The sequence below is a fragment of the Alligator mississippiensis genome, chromosome 5 (genome assembly GCF_030867095.1).
Source record: "Alligator mississippiensis isolate rAllMis1 chromosome 5, rAllMis1, whole genome shotgun sequence".
In the NCBI taxonomy this organism is placed as follows: domain Eukaryota; kingdom Metazoa; phylum Chordata; order Crocodylia; family Alligatoridae; genus Alligator; species Alligator mississippiensis.
The window spans coordinates 7,573,582-7,597,183 of NC_081828.1; the positions used below are offsets into that span (position 1 = coordinate 7,573,582).

The 23,602-nt window shown below is 40.1% G+C and overlaps 1 protein-coding gene across 9 annotated transcripts in view; it reads left to right on the forward strand.

The window, feature by feature from the left end:
* Positions 1-23,602, forward strand: part of ELAVL4 (ELAV like RNA binding protein 4) — a 111,883-nt gene that overhangs the window by 44,214 nt on the left and 44,067 nt on the right. For 6 of the 9 annotated variants that reach the window (XM_019479308.2, XM_019479306.2, XM_019479305.2 and 3 more), the window contains exons 2-3: positions 12,487-12,727; positions 23,243-23,308. In XM_019479308.2, the coding sequence (XP_019334853.1) occupies positions 12,487-12,727; positions 23,243-23,308 (307 nt within the window). The remainder of the gene's footprint in view (positions 1-12,486; positions 12,728-23,242; positions 23,309-23,602) is intronic. The other 3 variants (XM_059727820.1, XM_014598734.3, XM_014598736.3) reach the window with 1 other exon arrangement.

A 23,602-nucleotide genomic window follows, 5' to 3' on the forward strand; every position in this document is an offset into this window, starting at 1 on the left:
TTGTAATGAATGACTTGCTTGGGGGGGTCTTTGATTATCAACAACCTTTTATGTTAATATCCAGCCAGATTACCCAACAAGGGATCGACCTTCTCCTAGTCCATTTTTTGTACCCGTTTGGAGTCCAGCCTCCTTCATTTTACCCCCAGCGGTCAGAGATGGAGGTTATTTTTAACAGTGATGCAGTGTCACTTCCTACATCGCCATCACTTGCTTTAGTAGAACTTAATGTATTGCACTTGACCTACGACTCTGAATGACGCAGGCCCTTATTTGACTTGAAAGAGTGCCCCTTTGGGCAGTTGAGGCTAGCAGAGGTACTGTTGGAGTCCTGATGGCACAAAACAAGATATAGGCATGAATGTATTTTCCACGATGGGTTTCCTACTCATGTTTGAAATGTACATGTCCTGATAATGCATTGATCTTCTTGGTGTACCCATCTTTTTGAACATCTTTGGGGTTCATTTATTGGAAAAATTGAGGGAGGAGTTTCCTTTGAAAGTTTAAAGGAAGAGGTCTTCTGATTTGGCCTGTGGCATGTTTCTGTATGTTCGATGGTCTATAAAATTATAGATTTTTAAGTACAAAAGAGTTTATTATGATCATTTAACCTGGTCTGTGGTGAGTAGGTTGGTGTGCAAAGCTGTTTTGTCTCTTGATGGTTGCATAATACATCTGATGCTCAAGATATTTAGAGTCCAGCCTAGGTCTTCTTTTATGCATGTGATTTTATATCTAAATAAGCAAAATATTCTTCTTTTTAGGTCTTTTACCATGCAGTGGATTTAAGTCCTTCTCACTTGGTGCACAGTATAGACATTTTTTCCCATAATATAATGAGACTAGAGAGCTACTTCTGTATACTAGTAGGTCATATCCACTTCTTTTACCATGAGAATCTTCCAATAATCAATGGTTTTTGCTATCAGTTTGTGACCCTTCAGTTTGGGATGATTTTAGTATTTATGGGGGTAGTCCATTAAAATTTTGGTCAGGCTTTGTTTGTTGCAAAAGCAGGAAGCCTTTTTCTTCCTGAAAGCACCATTGTTTTCAGAAATGACATTGTCATGGTGCAAGATTGTGGCCTTGTAAATGAGTTCTATGTAGGTAGAAAAGTAGTAATATTCCTAGTTTATAACTAATTCATGCAGTGTCCTTTAGTATTGGACAGGGAAGTATACAGCTAACACAAGATGGAAGAGGCTTCCCTTCCATTGTCATCCCAAGTCTGATCTTGGTTGGTTCTGTACCACTTAGACTTGAGTTGACGCAAGTTGTTGGCGGAGGAAAAGGTTCGTGTGTGTTTAGTAGAATTATCTAACTATAGTCGCCAGTATATCTTCAGTAAAGTCCTACTGAAATGAGAATCCAAGGTATGTTTGAAAGAACTGGTGCGGTATGCACGTTGCTAAGCCATTGGTTTCTTTGTATGCCTTCACTTAAATGAAAAACAGTAGGGTCTAATTTAAAAAATGCTTTGAGCCTAAGTCCTATGGAAATGGATTTGACTTCTGAAGTCGCTGAAGCACGTTTGAAAATGTTACCTGATGTTTCTAGTGTATCAGTTGCTCCAGATCTTAGATGTTCCTTGTTCAGCCTTGTCTTCTCTAGTTCTTGTTAGTAGGTGTCTCCGACTTTTCAGTTGCAAATGACATAGCTTATAATATGGGAGGTTTGTTTAAATTTCTGTTGGAGCTTAAAATATGAGGAAAAAGCATATCAAGCAAAAACGGTTGACCGCATTAAAGCTATGTCAGTTTACACCCACTAAGTACCTGACCAGTTACACTTATCTTTAAATCAATAGATACACGTGTGTGTGAAGAATATACCTGGACACAAACAAAAGAAGCATTAGAATTTATTTTTTTTTAAACTGGCAGTGTCATTAAATAAATAGTAAATTTGATCTAATGGATAGAGGTTGGGTGGGAAAGTGCAAGATCAGAATCAAATTCTAAAAACAAGCCAAAAAAAGGTTCCTTGTCCTGTACTTGTATTTTCAGGTTACAAATTCTCCAATCTAAGAGAACCTTTGTGCGTCTGTATCTAACAGAGTCCCATATTGATATTTTTTGGTGCGCACAATCTTGGCTTGCATCGCACAGCCATTATTGTAGTGCTCTGCTCTTCCCTGAGCCAACCACCATGCTAGAAAGTATAGATTTTAAATACACTTCTGGGTATTCAGCCTTGTAACTGTTAATGCATCATTTAAAAAGAAAAGGGTAGTCTATAGGAGACCTCTTCCCCTTTTGTGGGGTTCACCACCTAATATAGCATAATTTTTTTGAGGAAGAGGTGAGAAATCCTACTATAGTGGGATTCAGAGCACCCGATCAGGAAAAACTGGCTTCCTTGTTAGGAGACTGTGTGCGTCTTTTTTAGCACTTTCTTGTCCTTCAGCTGCATCTTGAAAGAACAAGCAGGGGGAAATGAGGAATGATACAGACTGATCGAAACAGCTTGGGAAACTCGTAGGTACAGAGTAACCTGACTTGAGAGTGCCAACTTAGCAAAAAGAAAGGGTAATTGGAGAGGAAGGAGGCGTGCCTCAGGAGGGAGGAACCTGACCTGTGCGCCTTTGTTCTAATTTATAAGATGTACTGAACTTCATGCGTGTGCCACCCATGGCCTCGTGGGAGAACCAAGTGGTTGGTTTCTCATACAGAGTAGCCTTTTGTTCCAGATGTCCTGGCTCCAAGTTAGGACAGTTCCCTGTTATTGCTCTTTGTCAAGGTCTGTGCCAGCAAGACCTCAAGGACCTATAAGGGATTTGAACCTGAGCTAACTGTAACCCATGTCACGTGCTCGGAGGCTCTTATTTGCCACGCTTTGTGTTTTGCTGTGGCATCTCTCTTCCAAAGCTCAATTCCAGTTTGGAGACTGTAAAATCAAAGCCGGATTCTCTATTTCTGTATACACACGTCAACCTGAATGGCGTAGAAGATTTTTTTTTATATATATATTGGAGTGTGTGTGTGTGTGTGTGTGTGTATATGTGTGTGTATATTATTCCAATGAATCCAGTGTAAATAGAGACAGCAGCTCAACTTCTGGGGCCTGGAAGTGAATCCACAAATAAAGTAGGCTGCTTTGAATAGGGTAACCCTGATTTAGAGCTAGGCAGGTCACCTTTACGTGCTCCACAGCGTGTTGTACCTTTTTAATTCTTCTTTGCAGCGGGATATATAAAAGCTCAGAAATGTTCAGGATGTGGTCTCCTGCTCTTGCTGGATGTTTGTGGCGTATTAAAAATAGAACCACATAGTATATATAGGGCTTCAAAAAAAACCGGAGAGATTCTTGCTGGCGTGAACCTGTATGTTCCACTTTATGGCACAGTAAAGAAGCTGTGGACAGGTATAAAACTTTTGCTTAATGGAGGTACTCGAAGGACAAGAAGAGAAACGGTGTGAGGGTCAGATAGTACATACATATGAGGGCTCTGCAGCTATAGTCTGCTTTTGTTGGGTGGGGTGGAAAAAACCCCACAATGGCTTTATGATTAGAAACAACCAACGCTGCAGTTATACGTATACAGTTAAACGTATATAGTTATACGTTTCTGCATGTGTGCAGGACTTGCTGCAGATGTAGCATGTGCTGGAAAGGGAGGCCAGTGGTTGCATCTCTGCTCTCCATCCTCGTTGGGCTGCTTCTGTTGTCTGAAAGTATTGCCCGTGTGCAGTTGTACAGAAAGTGTCATTTTCTCCCTCTTCGTTGCCACCCCCAATATATATAAAAAGAGGGAGAGATGACACAGAGGACATGATGTACCTATTTCATCTCTTCTCAATAATTCCAGCGTATTTTTACATGCTTTGAGAGGAACAGCTGCTCCAGGTTTGCCTGTTGTGTAATTTATTGACTGATAACAACGTGGGCTTGCAGCCTCCTTTCATCTCTTCCTCTCCCGTACACTGAATATTTGCAAAGTCTGAGAACTAGATGAACTGGAGTGTGTAGGTTAAAAAAAGAAGCCATTTTTACAGGCAGTAAAATGGAGAACCGAATTTGTTGCACAGCATTAGCATGCCTGCCACGGTTGCAAAAGAGTTGGGAGGAAGAGTGGTGGCCTTTCAGATTAACACGTTGACCTGGGATACGGGAGATTTAAGGGATCCGCTACAGATTTCCTGTATGACCTTGGGCAAGTTGTTTAAAAGTCTCTGCACTTTGCTCAGCATGTTGCGGAGCAGTCCCTGGCCTTGGCCTGACTATGTGTTTATACATCATCTAGCACAATAGGGCTGGGGTCTCAGTTGGAGACATTATTGTAGCAACACGCAGTAGTACTAACATATTTTACTTTCTTTGTCCTGCTAGATGCCACGCAGTTGGTAAAAATGTGAAAAGAAATCTCCATTTCCATGCATCATCTTGCACAGAAATGTATAATTCCAAATCTTTGTCCTAAAGACATTGGGAAGTTTAAAAAAAAAAAGAAAAATGCTTTATAAAAATAGTGATTTTACTGTATTATGTATTAAAGGCTTGCCATTTTGAAATGCATGAATTTGACTTTTTGTCATCTTGGATCACTCATGTTCAGCACAGTTATGGCACCCTGTAATTGTGAACTTGCTAAAAATATTTGAATATCATTTTAACACTGTTAGAACGTATTTTGGAACCAGTATTTTGTATTAATGCTGAAGCTTAAAACCTGTATAACAATGACTGCCAGTTCAGGATATTTTCTTTCCTAGGCTAAGCCCTTTTTACTGCATCAATATTTGAAATATTAAATACATCTTCCATAGGAAGAGCGGGAAGGGCACAGCATATGAAAACTGTGTGTGTGGCGGGATATGTCAAATTATAGAGGGTGGTTAGATAATGATTCATTTCTGGGATATTGGATTTGCCTTGAGGCAGAATTGCTCTAAAGCTGAATTTTCCTCTTTTATTTCATGTTCATGATGTATTTATTAAGTAAATAATAGCAGTCTAGTAGTGCGGTGCCTAAGCTTTAATAAAAAAACATGACTGACAGCATGATTTGACAGTCATGTTATGGAGAAGAAAATGGTTACTGGGGATCCACATAGACTGCTTCCTGGGCTCATTTTAAGGTCATTTGTGGCGGGGGAGGGGAAATGCACATATTTGTCCAAGGTAAAATTTGGTCCTTAATTCTCACTTTGCCAGTCTCTGCTGTGAATCCTTTTTAATTGCTATTTATTATCACAGTCATGCCCAGAGGTCTTAGCAAGGCTTGGGGCCATTTTGTGCAAAATGCTGTATAAACACATATGAAGATCTTCTGCGCACACAAGAGTTTTTGCAATTCATGACCTGAGTTTTGCAAATACTTTTCATGCATGCTTAATTTACTGCTATGAGTAGTCCTAGTAACCAGGGGTACTATTTACAGTAGTTTAGTAGTGTATGAGTGCAAATCAGGACCTGCATATATATTGGGGGGTGGGGCATGTATGTGCGCATGAGCACTCTAGAGGCAAAGATTTCTTAGGGAGGTATCTTTTATTGGAGCAGCTGCATAGTTGGGATAGCTATACGAGCTTTCTTCAGACCCTTGCCTCTTACGTAATTCCTGGACCATCCCAGCTACATCACTCTGGTGCTCCTGTAACGTGCGCATACATGCGGACATACATACTCAAAGCGAATGTATACTATATATTAACTGTACGTGTCTCAGTAGCTTCAGTGGGACTACACACATCTGTAACATTAAGCACGTGCACAGGTTTGGATTTAACCATCTGATCCCACAAGCAGCTGTAAGAAAGAAATCCTTGCATTCTGCATCGTTGCTACATTGGGCGTGATTTTTTTCTCACTATCAAAGCTACTTTTTTAAAGATGGCTGTGGACCCCCAGGAAGAAGACTGTGCATTTTCAAGTCTCTCTACCTTTATTCCAACTATGTAGTTGGTCCAAAAAAGATAATCACCCTACGAAATCCTCTCCTCTTGCACATTTCTGGGCCATCACAGCTACAGCATCATTTATGACTGACCTCTGCTGTGGCCCCATTTGTTTTCAAATGTAAAGCAAACAACTTGCAGTGCTAATTAAAGTGCTTTCTGGGATAAAGTAAGAGTTTTGCATTATTTATCTAAATTCTTTTTATGGACGAACGTTCTGAGTTTGTTCATTAATGAGCGCTTAGAAATAATATAAAATTAGACCTCATGAATTGTTCATGAGGTATAATTTACCATGATCACTTTTCCTGGCATTTAGGTGTTGTGAACAATTTATTATGCATAGATAAGATATTTATTTTTGATTTCCGAGTGCTAGAAATAATCTGTCCAGATGAACGGTATCCTTTCCATCGTTCTTCGAAATTATTTTTAGATTGCGCTTTCTTAAGAGAAGCCTGGTTGTGGAGTCTTTTCCAAATATTGCCTTTTAGCGCTGTGAAAACAAATATTTATTTTTGGCGACTAATCGTTACTGTATCTTTTCCCATATGTAGCAAGGTCAATGGGATTTATTTATAAAGGGAGTTATCCAAGTTTCAGATGACAAGAATAGGGTTTAAGAAAACAGTGACGTCCAAGCAGCTTTCAGTGCATGTGTGCAGCCTCCTTCTCAGCCCCACACACAGACACGCCGCGACTGCAGAAAGCAAATGTTGGAAATAGGAAACGTGAATATTTACGTGCATTGAGCCAATGGCTATTGTTTACGCATGCAATAGGAAGATAAGGCTGTCTTAATCTGTCTGTGGGTAGTTTTCTAAATGATTCATTAACTGTTCTTTGTAATGGTAGATGGATGTAACATATTTACTGTAATAACAACTGAAGATTAATGTCGGTTAGCAGTAGCTTGTTTAAGCCTTACAATGGATGCGTTTACATGATACACGCAGGTATTCTTTGCATTATTGCTGAAGCTAATATTTTAGCCGAGAGATTAAGCTCCCTGAATTAGTTTGGAAATATTTATACGACGACTCAAAAGAGAGAGACTTCTGAAGCATCATTTAGGATGTCGGAGCTGCTGTGGGGGATTTTTCTGCCGTTGACGTTTTGGAGCGGGGAGTTGCACCGCGCTTCGTGATTAGCTGTGCTTTGCAGACCGGTGCCAGAGCTCACGCAGGCTTCCCAAGCAGCCCAGCATTTCTTTGTGAAACCTGTCACACTGAAATGCCCTGTAGTTTGCAGGTGTATTACCATAGTGAAAAAAAGTAGCACAACGAGACATCATTTTAGAAACCAGGGGTCTGATGGACCATCCCGAGAAGCGGAGACAAGGCATGCCTTTATTTAATAGGTACAGCTGTAAACTTGACATTTGTTTTTCTCGCCTTTTGTGAAAGATTATAAATCAAGTGAACTTTTCATCGATCGTCTTCAGTTACTCTTGGTCTCGAATCAACGTGTTTTATATAGCATGTGAAATAATCATTCATTTTTTCTGAGCTGTCCTACACGTACAGTTTTGTATCTGATTGGCATTGCTAATACTGATCTCCATGCAAAGGGAATAAAAGGCTAAGTTTGTTGCCAAAAGATTTAGAAAAAGGAGTTCTAGGGTCATTTCAGAAATTAAAAAGTTGAGGATTGATCTGTTTGCCTTAGCTATAGCCAATAAGACTTTTTTAAAAGGCACCGTAATAGATTGCTGGTCTTTACTCTCTTAATCTTTTCCTAACCAATAATGTTAGAGAGAGAGCCCAGACCATCATTTCCTTGAAAAAATCATTCCTTTGAATGCCTGGTCATGTAAATATAGATGTTGTGGGAAAGTGCTTGCAGTGTAACATTTTAAGAGCATAAATATTTACCTAAATCGGTTTAATGAAATTCTGCAAAAGTATTGGGAATATTAAATGAGATATTAAAGACTATGGTTTTAAATATAATGGGTGTAATGCATTCTTTCAGGGAAATATACTTCTATGTATAAAGTATGACCTTGAGGGTAAATGACTATATATTTGAGTGGTTTGGGGGGGTTTGTTGGTTTTCATTTGTTTGGTTGGTTGAGTTGGTTTGTGGGGTTAGGGGGTAGAAGGAGATGCTGAGCGCCAGTATCTACCTAGATCCCTAACCTTAAAAAAAATACATGCATAGTTCTCTCTACAAGACTTTTTTCTAGAAAATGAGCTAATCTTCAATAATAAGAAAGATCCTTTTTGTAAAATTATAACCATTAAAAGAGTTTACACAGTTAAACCATTTGAAAGCAAATACTATGTCCAGGACATTAAAGGAGACCCTTTTTAAGGAGGTTGTTGTGGTGAATTAAAATTAAAAAAAAATGTCTGGTGTGGGGACCACAAGACATGAGTGGGCTACCGAGGCACATTTTTCCATATAGTTAATGAATTTATTTTTAAGTAGTACACAGCCTGCAGTAATACCCAATGACTCTTTTTATATTAAATGATAGGAACAGTATTCCAGCTAAGTTGAGTAGACCTTATCGGACCTCCAAGGTTTAGAAGAGTCAAGTGGGTTGACAACACCCAGAAAAAACGTTTGGGGCTTTTATTGTTACTGTCATGAACAAAGCACATCTCTACATTGGTTAAATTACATGAATAAGTCCAAAGTAAACATTATTCTTTCATGCTGGTAAGGACAGGTTTTGCAGTCTCTGATATAGAGCTGTGATTTTTCTACATAAATCCTCCAAAATCCCTTTCATACACAGGAAAGGCCTTTAAATAATTTAATGATAAAATCCGTGCACTTCAGATGTTTGTGATAAATGCTTCCGGTAATATCTTTGAGCTCTCTCTCTTCCCCTGTTCTCCTGTAGTGATATTACTATTAGCAACTCCCAGCATTACAGTAACTTTGGTGATAGCAAATTATGGGCCTAATTTTCTTTTCATATTAGTGGAAATCTCGAAGAACTTTCACGACGCTGAGTAGGTGAATAGAGACCCTGGCTCTGAAAAACCAGTCACGGACGTGAGAGATCTGCAATAAGGAAATACCAACAAAGGACGCATATATTTGCTCAAACACAGCCTATCCTTTCTATGATGTTGCTGTCTTTGCTTATATTCACCTTGGTTAAAAATCTGAAGGTTGAGCAACAGATTAAAAAGACAGAAATGCAATTTTTAAAGAGTTTGCGCAACGTTTAAAGCAGGCAGAACAACAAACTTTGAACTTTATCATCCTTTATATATTTTAAGTAGACGGTCAAGGCCTAATTGTTTAGCAGGAGTAACGAAGCATGCCTTTTGCTTCTGTTACTAGTAAATGAATGTGAACATTTTTTTTAGTATATGGCACTGAAGACCTGCTCCCGCTGCCACTGAAATAAGTGGCAATATTTCCATTAACTCCAGAAGTGAAGTATCAGGCGTGAAGTGCGTTCCATGAACTTTCAGCTTGCTGTGTGACGGTGTTATTTTTGTGATATTAATATCGATGGTGGGGATTTCAATACCCATGGAAAGCTGCATTTTTCTCTATCAGCTATGTTCTCCCAGTCTCTTAAGTTGAATCTGGTTATTTATCAATTATTAGTTGGGTAAAATCCTGGCTTTTGAACCTTGTGGCTCAAGTAACATTTGAGACCAGCCAAATGTTGCATCTAGTAGAAAGCATGATGCAGAAATGTAATGACCAAAACTGCAAAAACACTAACATCTGCTGAATGAAGTGTGTAAAATAGTCACGCTTTAGCAAAAGAGGATGACTCTACTTCACTGACATATTTTTTTTTTTTAGTGTTTTTGAATTGAGTTAGATGCCAACGTCTTGATCCTGTGAAATACAGAGCATGCCCGCTCCCCATGGGAGGGGGGACAGGAAGGGGGTTGTGGGGTAAGAGTTAAGGTCATTCAGCATCTCAAAGGATTGTTCCTGTAGGAAGCATGGACCAGGATTTTGTTTTCAAATTCAAGTTGATGCAGTTGTGTAGATACAGTATAGGTGATGGGATTATACTCAGTTCAGCTGCTCACCAGGGCAGGGGATAAGGACATCTTCAGCAGATGACCAGCAAGGCTTCCCAGGGTTGGAACAGGTTGTGGATTTAAGGTTACAGAGTGGAAGGGAGATGGTTTCTTTAAACACACTTGGAGTTGTACTTTAAAAAAAAAAAAGATAAAGCCTTTAATTAGGGAGCACAGATGATACTGAACAAGGCAGGGAGGTTTAAATGACCCCACTGAACAGTCGTGGGGCGACGGGGATTGCTGCTACATGATCAGTAGATTTGGCATGGGAAGTTCAGACTGGAATCTGTTGAATTTTTACTAAGTTGCTATTTGCATGAAATGATCACCTGGATGCTCTGATTTTTTTTTAAAAATTATTATTATTTTATTCTACTTTAACTAGTTTTGTTCTATAGGTTTGTTGTGACATTGTGTTAAACACCATAGTGTGAGGTCTTTGTTCACTGCACTATCAAAGCATCTGTTTTTCACTGGGACTGTTAATTTAAAATAAGCACTGAGTGTATTTCTAATTACGAACGGCATAGATGAAATATCAAACACAGTGTTGTAACCACATCAATTCACAGTCACTTTTTTTTGTCCTTTCTATTCCTTCCTGAAGTTAAATCAAGTAAAAAGAATCTGCCGGATATCAGTCTAGATGTGAATGCTCCTGTACTCCTTTCCCCGTCCCTCCCCCCCCCACTTCCTTCTCCTCCAAAGTTTTGTAGGAAATTACTAAATGTAACTTGTCACAATATGTACCTTCCTGGCTTTAAAAAAGAGAGTGTGTTAAGTCGTAAGTAATTATAATAATTATAGGATCAGATCAACACAGGGTTCAAACTGTATAGTGTCTCAGTACTTTAATTCTCTCCTGAATTTTTCTGTGATGTCTAAATTTCTTTGGCCTGTTAGTAGTGGCTTTTTCTTCTCCCTGGTAGCACTGAGTAGCTGTTTTAAGCCTTTCATAAACTTGAGGTTTTGCCTGGCTGGGGGACATTTCCCACCAGCCGCCATCCCTGCAGCTGCGCCAGTGCAATCCACCATTTGTACAACTGGGGCTCACCCCAATTTGAAGATGAGATAACGTCCAGCAAAGATAATCTTGGCTTTCCTTTTCAGCACTGGAGATTGCAGTTAAATTGTAGTTGCATGGAAATTGTAGTTGGGGCAAACCCAGCATAAGCTAGGCCCTGAACTGCTGAAACTCTTTAAACTTTCTTTGCTGCACCCTGAATTGTTAAAACAATTGGTAAAACATGCAACTGCAATCTTTTAAATTGAAAGTTCTTGCATTGTTAGGTCCCTATCCTGCCCATAGACACATAAGTAACTTTACTCATGCAGTTAATAATATTGGCAACAATGGGGCTACTTACATAGTTTATAGTTTCTAGGGTCGGAAGGGACCGGAGCAGATCATCCAGTCCAACCCCCTGCCCTGGGCAGGAACGAGTGCTGGGATCATAATACCCCAGCCAGATATCTATGTAACCTCCTCTTGAAGACCCCCAAGGTAGAGGAGAGCACCATCTCCTTTGGGAGCCCATTGCAGAGCCCGGCAGCCCTAACCGTAAAGTAATGCTTCCTGATACCAAGCCTGAACCTGCTCTCAATCAATTTGTGACTGTTATTCCTTGTTATCCCAGGTGGTGCCCGGGGGACCAGAGCCTCACCTATTATCCGCTGGTCCCCCCCGGTGAGTTTATAGACGGCCACTAGATCCCCTCTTGGTCTTCTCTTGTGGAGGCTGAATAGATTCAGGCCCTTTAGTCTATCTTCATAGGGCCTGGCCTGCATAAGTATTTGCAAGAATGGACCTTTATTTTGTAATAAAAAAGGATCATCTGGATGTGTTTATTGGACATTGTAGTTTGAAATGTTGAGATGAAGAGAGATTTAATCTGTACCCATATCCAATAAGCCATTTGGAAGTAGCTTCTCTAATTAAAGAAGGAGCCCTTTGTTTCCAGCACCTGTTAAAATTACTCACCCATATGAAGGTTGCAGATTTGAAGCTTTATTCTGTAAAGAAGTACCAGGTGATTTGGTGAAAAATATAGCTAGCAAATGCAGGTTGTTATTGGAACCAGGAACCATGCGTCTTGCAAGACTCAGGAGTTATTTATTCAGGGTAATCCTAACCCCAACACTTTGGGTTGAATGCCCTTGGTTAATTTGTTGTCATTGCACTTTGCAATACAGCCCTTTATCTTTTCATATAGACTGCTATACTTCATCTGATTTAATAGAACCGTAATTTTAATTATTATTATTACCTTGAATTATAATTCAGTTTGTCACTTAACTATACATGTGAGAAAATAGTTACAGAATGAAAACAGAAATTAACTGCATTAATTTTTTTCCTCCCTGCATCTTAGTATATGCTCAGAGCCAAAGACTAGCATGACCTACTTTACAACAATAACGGAGGAATCAAGCCAGGGTTTGTTGTGTTTTTTTTCGGTTAAAGTGTCTAAATTGGCCGTGAATGCTACCTACTCATTCATTTATCAGTATCTTTAAAAATAGCAATTGTATCTGCGAAACTTCAAGCAGTGTTTTTCCTTTTTATCTTTATTTAGATAATTAGCACCATGGAGCCTCAGGTGTCGAATGGCCCTACATCCAATACAACCAATGGACCCTCCAGCAACAGTAGAAACTGCCCTTCCCCCATGCAGACAGGGGCTGCCACAGACGACAGCAAAACCAACCTCATAGTCAACTATTTACCCCAGAATATGACACAGGAGGAGTTCAGGAGTCTGTTTGGGAGCATTGGTGAAATCGAATCTTGCAAACTCGTGAGAGACAAAATTACAGGTATGCGCTTACGTATTTTGGACATTGGCGTAGCTGGCGCGCGTTTCGGTTTTACATAATCTTCTAGACAGCCCAAGTTCTCAGTCTTTCAAGTATTAATGGAGTTGCGCATGGTGTCAACAACACAATATATACCGGTACTGTTTGTGTCCAGAATGGGAAATGTGGAAACCAGCCCAGTAAATTTCCTGCAGGTGGGATACCTTCTGTTTTCAAGGGTGCCCATTGTATATAGACATGCTGTAGACCTTTATTCTTATTCCAGCCCTCATACAGAACTAGACAAAACAAACAGCCAAGATTGATCTGAAACACATAACTTCTGTACAGTTACAGAACCCATTTTACTTAGCATTGGCTTTCCTGATACTCTTCCATTTTAATTTACTTGCACTTAATTGTACAAGGATAACCTGTGCTTTTGACTACAGGTTTATGTTCGTAGGTTTATTCTCTGAAATGGTTTCTTTGCTTGAGCCCTTTTTTCTCATGGAGTAAGCCCTGTTGGTAGAGCTCTCCCCCCCATGATTCAGAAATAAATCCCTCCTTAAGAGTCGAGATTCTGCATCAAAACGAAGAGAAATACGTACATGCTCTCGTAGGAGAGGTCCGGAGAATTGAGCACGTTCAGTATGTCCTTGCTGCTGACGTGTTGCAGCCATAGCTAGTAACGGAGCAGTGCACAGCACATCATAAAAAGAGGCTGCAGAATAAACCAGCAGCTTTCCAGCAGCTTGTGAGAGCCGTGTGGCCTGATTACTTCCATTCAGAATCGGGAGTGATTGAAACGTTGACTGTTTGGTGCTACGCAGCTGGGGATGCGCAGGATAAATGCACGGCCATTATAGCCACACCCGGCCTTGTCTGGGAACCACGTCTGCATTCCCTGATACCCAGCCAGTCGCAGGATGTTGTGCAGGGAGCAGGTTTGATTCGAGTGTGCCATGCTCAACCCTTCATAACGATCCTGAGCACCTTTCCTGCTGCGCTGCCTATTGCATATGGGCCTGCACCCATAGGAGACAGCACCCTGGAGATGCTCTGATCCATTTTCCTTAACTTGCAGCAAAGAAATAATCAATCCTTGAAACAGAAGGATTCCAAAAAGAGCCGTCTTTTATAAAAATGCATGCTTGGAGACCTAAAGTGAAAGATGAAAAATGGGCATGAACGCTGTATAGAGAGAGAATGAAAAAGTGAGGCATGTAAAATACATATTTTTATATATAATTTTAGCATTCCCATAACCCTTGTGCTAGCAGTATTTGTATCATCCACATAGTGCTCTTTAAACACAAACTGTTTCTTTTTTATTTACTTTTTGACATGTAACCGCTTCAAGTTCAACACCAAGGCACAGAATAAATGGCAGTAGCCTAAGGGCAGATCAAGTCCTCAAATGTGTAGTCCAGCTGAGTTCTCTTTTGCACATTGTCCATGATGCATCTATTTTAATACGTGCTTTTGATTAGGACTTGGCTTCAGGTGTATGAAGGGGTAGAGGCATCTTGACTTTCTTTACTCTTTTTCCCCCCCCTTTATTTGATTTAAACCATGACTTGTTCCATTGGTTTAAGAGCAGAGCTGCAAGTGTGGCAAAGTACCTAGTGCTATAATACATTTCCCTGGATCTTTGTCCTCATGGCTGTTATTTAGCTAAAAAACAATTGTGTTTCTTTCCGATCAAAAAAAAAAAAAAAATCCAAGAAACTAAAATTACAGCTAACTTCAGTTGTTTTGAGTGAGTAGACAAACATTAGAAGTTTTTAATTTTTAAAAAAGCAAATGCTACTGGAATGAAGTACTTCTATTTTGGACTTTGATCATGAAAGAGTACTTTCCAACTGCTATAAGGATATTTTTTGGTTGCTTGGATAGCTCAAACTATGTGGTACTTTTCTTTAAATATTGTCACGAGATACTTCTGTTACTTCTCTGCAGGGATGGGAACCCCTCTATTGAGGGAGTTCGTTAAAGAAACGTATTATTTATCTCTTATGTATTATTTATCTCCCCTGTATTTCAGTCTGCTTCAAGGGCTCGGTTTCTTTTTGAAGAATCTAACATTTTTCCTGGATTATTCCTTGCGATCATTAGAAATCTTGGGCGCTCGGTTTTTCAGTATGGGTTCAGGGCTTAAATTTTTCAAAAACGCCTAAATGGTTTAGGAGCCTGTGATTTCAAGAGTTTTTTAGTTACTTAGGAGCCCAAGTTTCGTTGCAATTCAGGGGTACTTTGCAGCTTAAGTGTCTCAAGGCGCTTTTGAAAATGGAAATTAGGCCCCTTTGAAAATATTACCTTCCAGTAATTTTCCATTGTCCCAGTCCAGTCGCGTAGTTTCAGGTTGTGGAGAGGACTTTATTCCAAAAGGCTCCATTTTGCTCAACTCACACATTTTGGCGTATCTTCTGCATTTGATCTCCTCACTGCTTTGTTGCTGTGTAATCTGCCTTGTGGCGATGACCGATGCCACCACACCTCAACCTTGCTTTCTGGCTTCAAAAATCCCTGAGAGCAAATGGGACAATGAAGGGTCCAATGGAGCAGGTGGAGGTCCCGGTCTCTAGGGGAGTAGCATAGATGCCTGGAGAGCCATTCTCCAAATTCAGCAACATTTCCTTCACCTTGAAACCTGGGGAGCAGCAGAGGTTAAACTGCTGAATATAGACTCATCAAAACCTGGAGTCATTCGGCTGTCGGTGCTGATCAATAGCACCACGCAAGAGGTATGTCCTTAGAAGGCATGAAGAAGCAGTATTTTCACCCAGAAAGGCATTGACAAATAAAAAATACATACAACAAGACCCGATCTGTATAGCAGACCCAGTTAACCAATTTGATAGACTCTTGGCCCATGTGAACAGCAGCAAAATGCAAATACAAAAATCAGACTTGAAGTACCTTTCCAAATCATTCCATGCATGTTTTATTATAGAGGCGAGGTCCTGTAGGAACTACCTCCTCAGTGGGTATCTTCTTTTTTATGAGCAGTCATGTACTATGGAATTATTTGTTTGGAGGTGAAGGTGTACTACAGAATAAAATTAACTATATTGCATAGTAGCTTCTCATGGCTCGCTTGTGATCTGAGCTCAGAAACAGGCATTTATTTTCAGTCCCATGTGGATATTGGCTGCTTTTTTTCAGATTTTCCAGTTTGTGGAATGTATGTTAATTTTTGTTTCACAAAAAATGCAAGGCATCAGTCATCTAGAATGCGTTTAAACGAGCACTGGCGTACTGTCCATGAAAATATGGACTTTCTGCATACACATATTCTGCTTTCTGGTAAAGTAAAAAAATGTGACCATAAAGGAAAGCCTAGAGTTGGACTTAGTTAGCTGCAAAGGGACGTTTAAATGAGCGCTTGAAGAAAAATTAACAGGGCATGTTCTAAATGTAGATCTAAAATTTTAAGCCTAGCAGGATGATATTATAAAATCTCCAAGGGGGGGAGGGGAGTGCTGACAAGATTTAATTGGTGCAAGTAAAATATCTAGTTTTCCCCATTCTGTTAAGGAAATGCACAGATTTTAGCAAGATAATGTTTAGACTCCCAAGATATTTTTTTTTACCAGGAGTTCAAAGCTAAACAAAGTCTGTTAAACATACAGGATCCTCCTGAGAGAATTTATGTTCAGGATTGCTTTATCATTATTTTAAATAGGGATTAAACAGTTACTGTATATTAACAATAATCATCTCTTCCACGTCTTCATGCAGGTCTTTCAGAACAGTAGTGAATTTAAAAAAAAAACCCCAAGATTCCTGATGCTACCCCTCGCTCTGGAGAGACATATGTTTAAACAAGCATATTCCTTTACTGAAAAAAAATGCTAATTTGGTACTACACTGAACTTGAGTTGAATAGGAATGACAGCTTCTAAGACAGCCTTTAATTTGGTATTCAAAACCAAAATTGTAAACTTCAGTTTTGTTTGGTAGCTTCTCAGAGCAGTCAGGATATACAGTAGCATTTTTAAAAGATGCTAATGATTTGAAAGAGGAGATATAACTCAGGCATACATTTTAATTATGGGGGAAGGGTAGCCATTGAAAAATGTATTTTAGTTGCAGTGAATTTAAGGGAATGAGACAAGGAAAAGCGGAAAGACCAAAGATATTTTCCTTCCTTTGGCAGAGATGTTTAATAAAAGCAGAACTTGTGGTTGTAAAATGTGCTTATTAAATTCTTCATTTACACTACCTAATTAATTCTAGCATTTTAAATTAACAGTGAAACTGGTCCCTGCTGTACCATTTCAGAGCTACAGCATATTTCGTCCAACAGCCCAGTTGTTCAGGTTTAATCAGCTGCTCTCCAAAAATGAAAAAGATAGAACTTGAGTTTAAAAAAAAAAAAATGGTACAAACATTTTCAAACAATTGTAGATGAAAGGGAGATGGCCTTATAGGTGGAAGCTGTTGCTGTAAATCATTGGTTCTCAAACTTCTGAGGGTCACGCATCCTTCTACCTTTTTTAATATTGCCTAGGCATCCCTCTGATTTCATGTTACAGATAATAAAAAGAGTCGTTCTTTATGTTGCCAGAACCATAGTGTGAACTCTGCAGTAATCAAGAGAGAGTGTCAAGATGTGCTACATTTTTTCCTCCTCATTTTGATTTCCCCTTTTCCTTTTCTACATTCTCATTTCTTCCTCTCATGTACCCTCTATCAGGGCATTGCATGCCTCGGGTATTTGTACCCTAGTTGGAGGAACATTGCTTTTTTTTTTTTTTTTTTTTTTTTTTTTTTAGAAGAATTTGTAAGCCAGTGCTTAAAACCAAGTTTAAATTAAAACCGAATTGCAGATTCTCCCTGTTTGTTTGATCTGTCTCCAAATGGAGGTAGCGGAGAAACTCTCATTTACTGTGCTTACCCAAGTATAAGACAACCTGGAATATAAGACGACCGACGACACCCCCCCCCCCATTATTAGTTTGTATATCTGGAAAATTTATGAATTTGTTATAATGTTCCAGGTATAGAAAATAAGTCGCTGCACCCACTCACTTCCCACTGCAGCCCCCCGCCACGTGCACCCCCAGCTCCCCACAGCCTCTGCCTCGTCCTCTTACTGTCAGACATTGCCCCCACTGCTCCATCCCAGAGCACAGCAAGTAGAAGATCAGCCCTTGCCTGGCTGTGCAGCAGTGTTGGCACTGCTGATTGCCCACCAGGCAAAGGAGTTTCCATGTGCTCCGTGCCCTGGAGAGACCCCAGCCTGAGCTGAGCTGCACCTGACAGTAAAGGGGAGGGTGGGCGGCAGGGCAAGGGGGCAGAAGCTGTAAAGGGGAAGCAGGGCGGGAAGGGGCAAGAGTCTGGGCCAGAGTCAAAGCTGCAGCAGCCACCTGCTACCCCCTTCTCTTCTTACGCAGATATAAGGAGGTTTTTCCCTACACTGATTGCAGGGGGGGGGGAACCTCATCTTATATTCAAATAAATATGGTACTTAAGTGGGAACACTGGGCTCTGAATTCAAAGCGACCTTTGAAAAGGGCACATTCAACTTGTTTGGGGCCAGATACTATTATTATTTGAAGAAAGGTGCAGTTGGTGCACCGTCTCAAAGAGGTTTCTATTGCTGCTGCTCAAAATGTTTGCTGGTGGTGATTTCAAATATTGTTTTGGTCTTATAACAAATTGAACAGTGAGCCCAAATAGTGTAACTTTATTATTTTTAAAATTCTGTTTATTGATTTGTTAATGTATGGAGAAACTTCAACATTAATCTACAACAGGGTTGGGCAGTTATTTGGGCCTGGGGGCAGCTGTGACCCAGATTGAATCAATTGGCAAGTGCCCCCCCACAGGCCGGATGCAATCAGCTGGCGGGCCAGATCTGGCCTGCAGCCCGTATTTTGCCCACCCCGATCTACAAGGCGCAGGTTATATTGCACTAAAATCTTATGAAGACCCAGATGCGTTGGGAAACAGGAAGTTTGATATAGGATAGCAATATGTGAACACGTATAGCATATGAAACAATTTGCATCTTCTTCCTTTGTATGCTATAATTCCACACTGGTATAATCAGAAAGTTTGCCGCTTCCCCACCAAGATGGCACAGCAATACATTGTGACTTCTGAATTTGCACCCAACTCTGTGAATAAAGCATAGAGAAAGATTGCCACATTTCGTTTATGAGATCTGTCTAGTGTCACAGTAAGATTTCAATCCAGGTAGGGTATTTGAGTCCCAATGGGTGAGTGGTATAAGCAGTGATGCATCGAGGGTAAAGAGGTTGGATGTACAAGCCCTTGACTAGAAGTACAGAGATCAACTCTTATTCATTGGCTGCTAGAAAGAAACTGTGTTGCCTAAACCAGTGGCTGGATGCTATGGGCCTTAAACTTCCTGCCCCGCATCTCCCCCTTACCTTATGGAAGACCTGAAAGAAGCAGTGCTTCTGATCTGGTAACCCCAAAGGTTTCTACCTGGGGGAACTGGAAGCAGCACGGCTGTGATACAAGGCGTATCCTACCATTGCAGGGTGCAGAAGGAAGCTTTGCTGCAGGCAGTGCTGCTGCATCCAAGGCCTTCCCCATAGGCACTGGTAAACGATTAACCTGAAAATAAAGCATACATGAAACTCCTTTAAGGCAGCGTGAAGAGGGAATAGCTCCTTTGGCAAGCATGTGAGAATTTTGTTTTGTTTTCTTTGTTACTCCCTGTGGCTCACCAGCACACAACACAGCGGTATTTTTGAAGAAGGAGGGAGCCTAGATTTAATTTAATGACTAGCAATTTTGACCAATATCAGATTTGTTGGCACTCAACTGGTGATGCCTTAGAATTGGGTCAGGTGTTCAGAGAGTGGCTGCTTGACACTGTCTGAAAATGGGGCCTCTTCAAGTGTTTTCTATTTGAGCGTGCAGAATTGCTAAATACCTCGGGAGACTATACCTGAGATCTCCATGAAGAGTCTTGTTTTCACAAGAGCAGAAGCCGTTATCTGCTGTTCAGAGCTGCAAGAGTAAATCTGAGATATAGGAAGAAGACCCAGATAGCATAGTGCGAACTAATAGGCTAGGGACAGAAGTTACACACAAACTAGTACAAGTGATCAGAAACCGGTTCCAATCTGTATCACAACAGAAGTTCAGTGCGCATATACCGTTTTCAAAATGGCTAAAACCAGTTTAAGATAAACCTGGATGGATGAGGTGGTACAATTACCTACCCTGGAAATCTTCAAGAGGAGACTGGACAGTCACCTCGCTGGGGTCACCTGACCCCAGTTGTCTTTCCTGCCTAGCGCAGGGGGGCTGAACCCGGTGATCTTGCAAAGTCCCTTCCAGCCCCTTACAATCTATGAATCTACGCAGTATCAGACTTAACTGATTTAGTTTAAATTGGTTATATTGAACTTCTGTCCCGGCTCCCCTCCAGATTCAAGTTAACTCATAGTCCCCCAGTGTCCCAGGATGCTTTGCACCTCCCCTGTGAACCGCCTATGGCAGGGTGGGCAGGCTAGCCATGGCTCAAGTTGTCTGCTCCAGTCTAGCAGGGAGGCGTGCTTTAGCACCCTCCGGTTTCTGCAGGCATGTGGCCGCTTTCCAAAATCAGAAGCATTCACTGTTCACTTGCTTTTTGATTTGATCTGTACATCTTAGACTAACCTGCGAAGATTGAATTGATTCAGCCTTGGGATTTTTGACTGTCTGTACTTAGCCATAAAAGATGCTTCTTCTCCTGGAAAGAAGCTTCTGAGAGTCTCTTCAAAGCTGTAATAAGCAGGTGATGACAAAGAAACTCAGTATCTACTGCTTCCAGTAAGCATCGCCCTTCCAGCTTGCCCATTTGTCTGTAGCCTGGGCGGTTTGAGTTTTTAAGTATCTTAATTGGAAGTTCTGGTGTATGGTCAGCTAGGCTCAAGAAATGTCCCTCTTGAGAGCATGGGGGAAAATAAACACAGAACTATAATGTAAGGAGGTAAAGCCATAGTAGAATTAATCATTAAAGTCAGTGGTAGGAAATAGTGAATGGGGATAGGAAATAATTACATAATCAAGTCTGCATTTGAATAACATTGCTAGTAAGAGGTAAAGAGAACTTCTTTGTTTTGATAGCAGAAAAAATCAGTACTGCACAGTGGAGACCTTGACTTTAGGATGAAAGGAGCCACAGTTAAATGTTGTGTTATCTTATATGTATATAGGATAGGAAAAATATGAAGAAAGGTCTTTCTTTTTATTCAGGGGAAAATATCATAGATCTGTGATGTCTGAAATTGAGTGTTGTTCCTGTTTTGTTTAAGGTCTGATTTCTCAAAACTACAAGCCGAACACTTATGGACAGTTTGTAATCACAGGCCCTTTATTTGAATTTTCTGTAAGAAACTTGGCAAAAACTGATTGTGAAGCACATTGTATATTTGATCCTAAATGATTGAACCTCCAAGCTGAAAACTAACAGTTTTTAAGATTTTTTTTTATTGACTTTTACAGTGGTTTTGCATGGAAAGTTTCTTCCATTTTGAGATACTGCCAGTTTTAGTAGTATTCCCCATTTTAAGTGCATTAAGTAGATAGGATTATATGACACAGGGATTATGTTAGATAAGATTTCAAAAATTGTTTAGAAAGGATAAAAACCCATATGCTATGTGGCATAAACCAGCTACTAACAGCATTTAGAAAAAACCTCTATTTGGGACAGTTAATTCCATCATTGCTAACTATGGAGGGATTTTTGCACCTTTGAAGCATCTGCTACCGGTCACTGTTAAGATACTGAATTCTTTAAGCTAGTCTGATTTAATATGGCAAATGCTTTGTTCCAGTGTGCCTAAATGTAAGAGATGCTAGCTCTGAAAGTAATAGGATCTTCCAACAGAAAAAACATTGTGTGCAGCCATTGTGGAAGCTGTGCCACGACTAGTTAATGTTATTGTAGAACAGTGATTTGTTTTGTTATTTTTTTAAAGGTCATATTTAGTACCTCCAAAATGGGCCAGGTTGTAGATCCTTCAAGAAACATAATATTTAATTCTTTTTCCGGTTTCCTTGAAAACACAGGTCTCTGGCTCAATTAATATTTGTTAAAATGGAAAAAAAACTTCATTATTATAGGCATCAGATTGACTATTCTGCCAGAGTCCGTTTATCCGGAAACTAATCCCAAGTTAAGTGAATTAGCTTAAGGTTTTGATGAGGTGACTCGTAGGTTAGTCTAACCATTATGGCTGTTTTATCTAAATGTTAGTTTTCTGTGTATGAGTCAGCAGTAGAAATGCAGCGAGTGAAGAAATGGTCAAAAAGAGTAAGTGCAATTGCAGCTGAAACTCAGATGTGCTTAGAGGGACAGAGAGCCAGATAGCAGTATAAAATATTATCTGTTAGGGCTGAACAAAGAAAATTCTTGTAGTTGATCAAATGGAGTACAAGGAATACGTTCTAATTTTTGTTTTAAAATCCATTTGTCTGCGAGTAATTCATGAGTCGGAAATGCTGCGGTTTTTATGTCAGTGGGACTGAGATTAAAATGCTACAAACATATTTAACATATTAAGAGTGGTAATGCATTTTGAACTGTGTACTAAATCTAAAAGGCAGTTATATTTATTATTCTGAATATCATGTTAACATATTAAGATACGTTTTTTTCCTAATTTGGTGTCCTGATGTCCTTTTTACACCACTTTCCTCAAACGGATTCTGTTCTTGAGCACAGATGAACCTAGTTTCAATGCTGCATATCCAGGAAAATCTCTAAATATTGATTATCTAAATGAACATTTGTGTTAAGTATCTGGAGTGCATTCATTAGCATTGGGGAAAGAAATAGTAATCAGTATCTTACTGCTGGATTTCAAAAATGTATTTGGAATGGCTTAATGTCTCTTCTGAATGCAGAGGAGAAGCGGTCATATTTGCATCCGTCATTTTCTTTTATCGCCTCGCTGCAGTAGTCTTATGCATATTCTACACAAGCGAACAAAAGAATTTTTGATTTGTTGGCTACAGGAAAAAAGCCATTGAAAAGGGATGTTGGGGCAAGTGGGGGAAAGCATGACACTAAGTGCTGTGACAGACCTTTCTAATTAACTCCAGCAGTTTCAATCTGAGACTTTTCTGAAGTGTCTTAAATACCTGTAATGCTTGCATAGCTTATTCTTTACATATGAACTTCTTGTTTTGAGTAAATAACACCACTGGCCCATCATCTCTAATTACGGAGGATTTGTGGTACCTCAGCAACATAAGATGCACCTGTGCTTCTGGAATTGTGCTTTCCAGTCCTAATATTATTTTTATGCATGTGATTTTATCCACTGGATGAAATGTCTTGTGGCCACCTTTTCCATCCTAAAAATAGGACATGCAGCATTATTCCACTTCTCAGAAACAAGTCTGCAAAGAATCCGTCAGAGTCCTGTATTGTTGAGCATGGTCCACTCACTTCTCTCCAGCGTTATCTTTCCCTTTTCTAGAAGCATAGAGCCGATACCCAAGTGCTCATGCCTGACTTCTTTTCTCTTTAACCCTTCCTCTTTTCTTCCCATCCAGACCCAGAGCTGACAAAGACAGAAGGAAGGAAAGGGACCGGAAAGAGTTCCCAAAAATCAGTGGGAGGTTTGGCACCAGTTTCTACAGGGTCCCCAACTTACAGCTGAGGCTTGATCTCATGGAGAAAAGACAGAAGTAGACAAGATGTGTTTCCATCCTTCCCCTGCCAAGACAGGGGACACCTTTTTTTTTTGTCTTTCTGAAGACCCTCCAGCTTTCAACCATCCCAGAGAATGGGTTGGCCTAAATGCAGCTGCTTATCCCAGGCAATTTGCACAGCGACAAAAGCTGTTCGTGGCTGGTTTGTTGCTGAAATGGATATAGCCACTGCTCCCACTTCCCACATGACCATCCTTCACA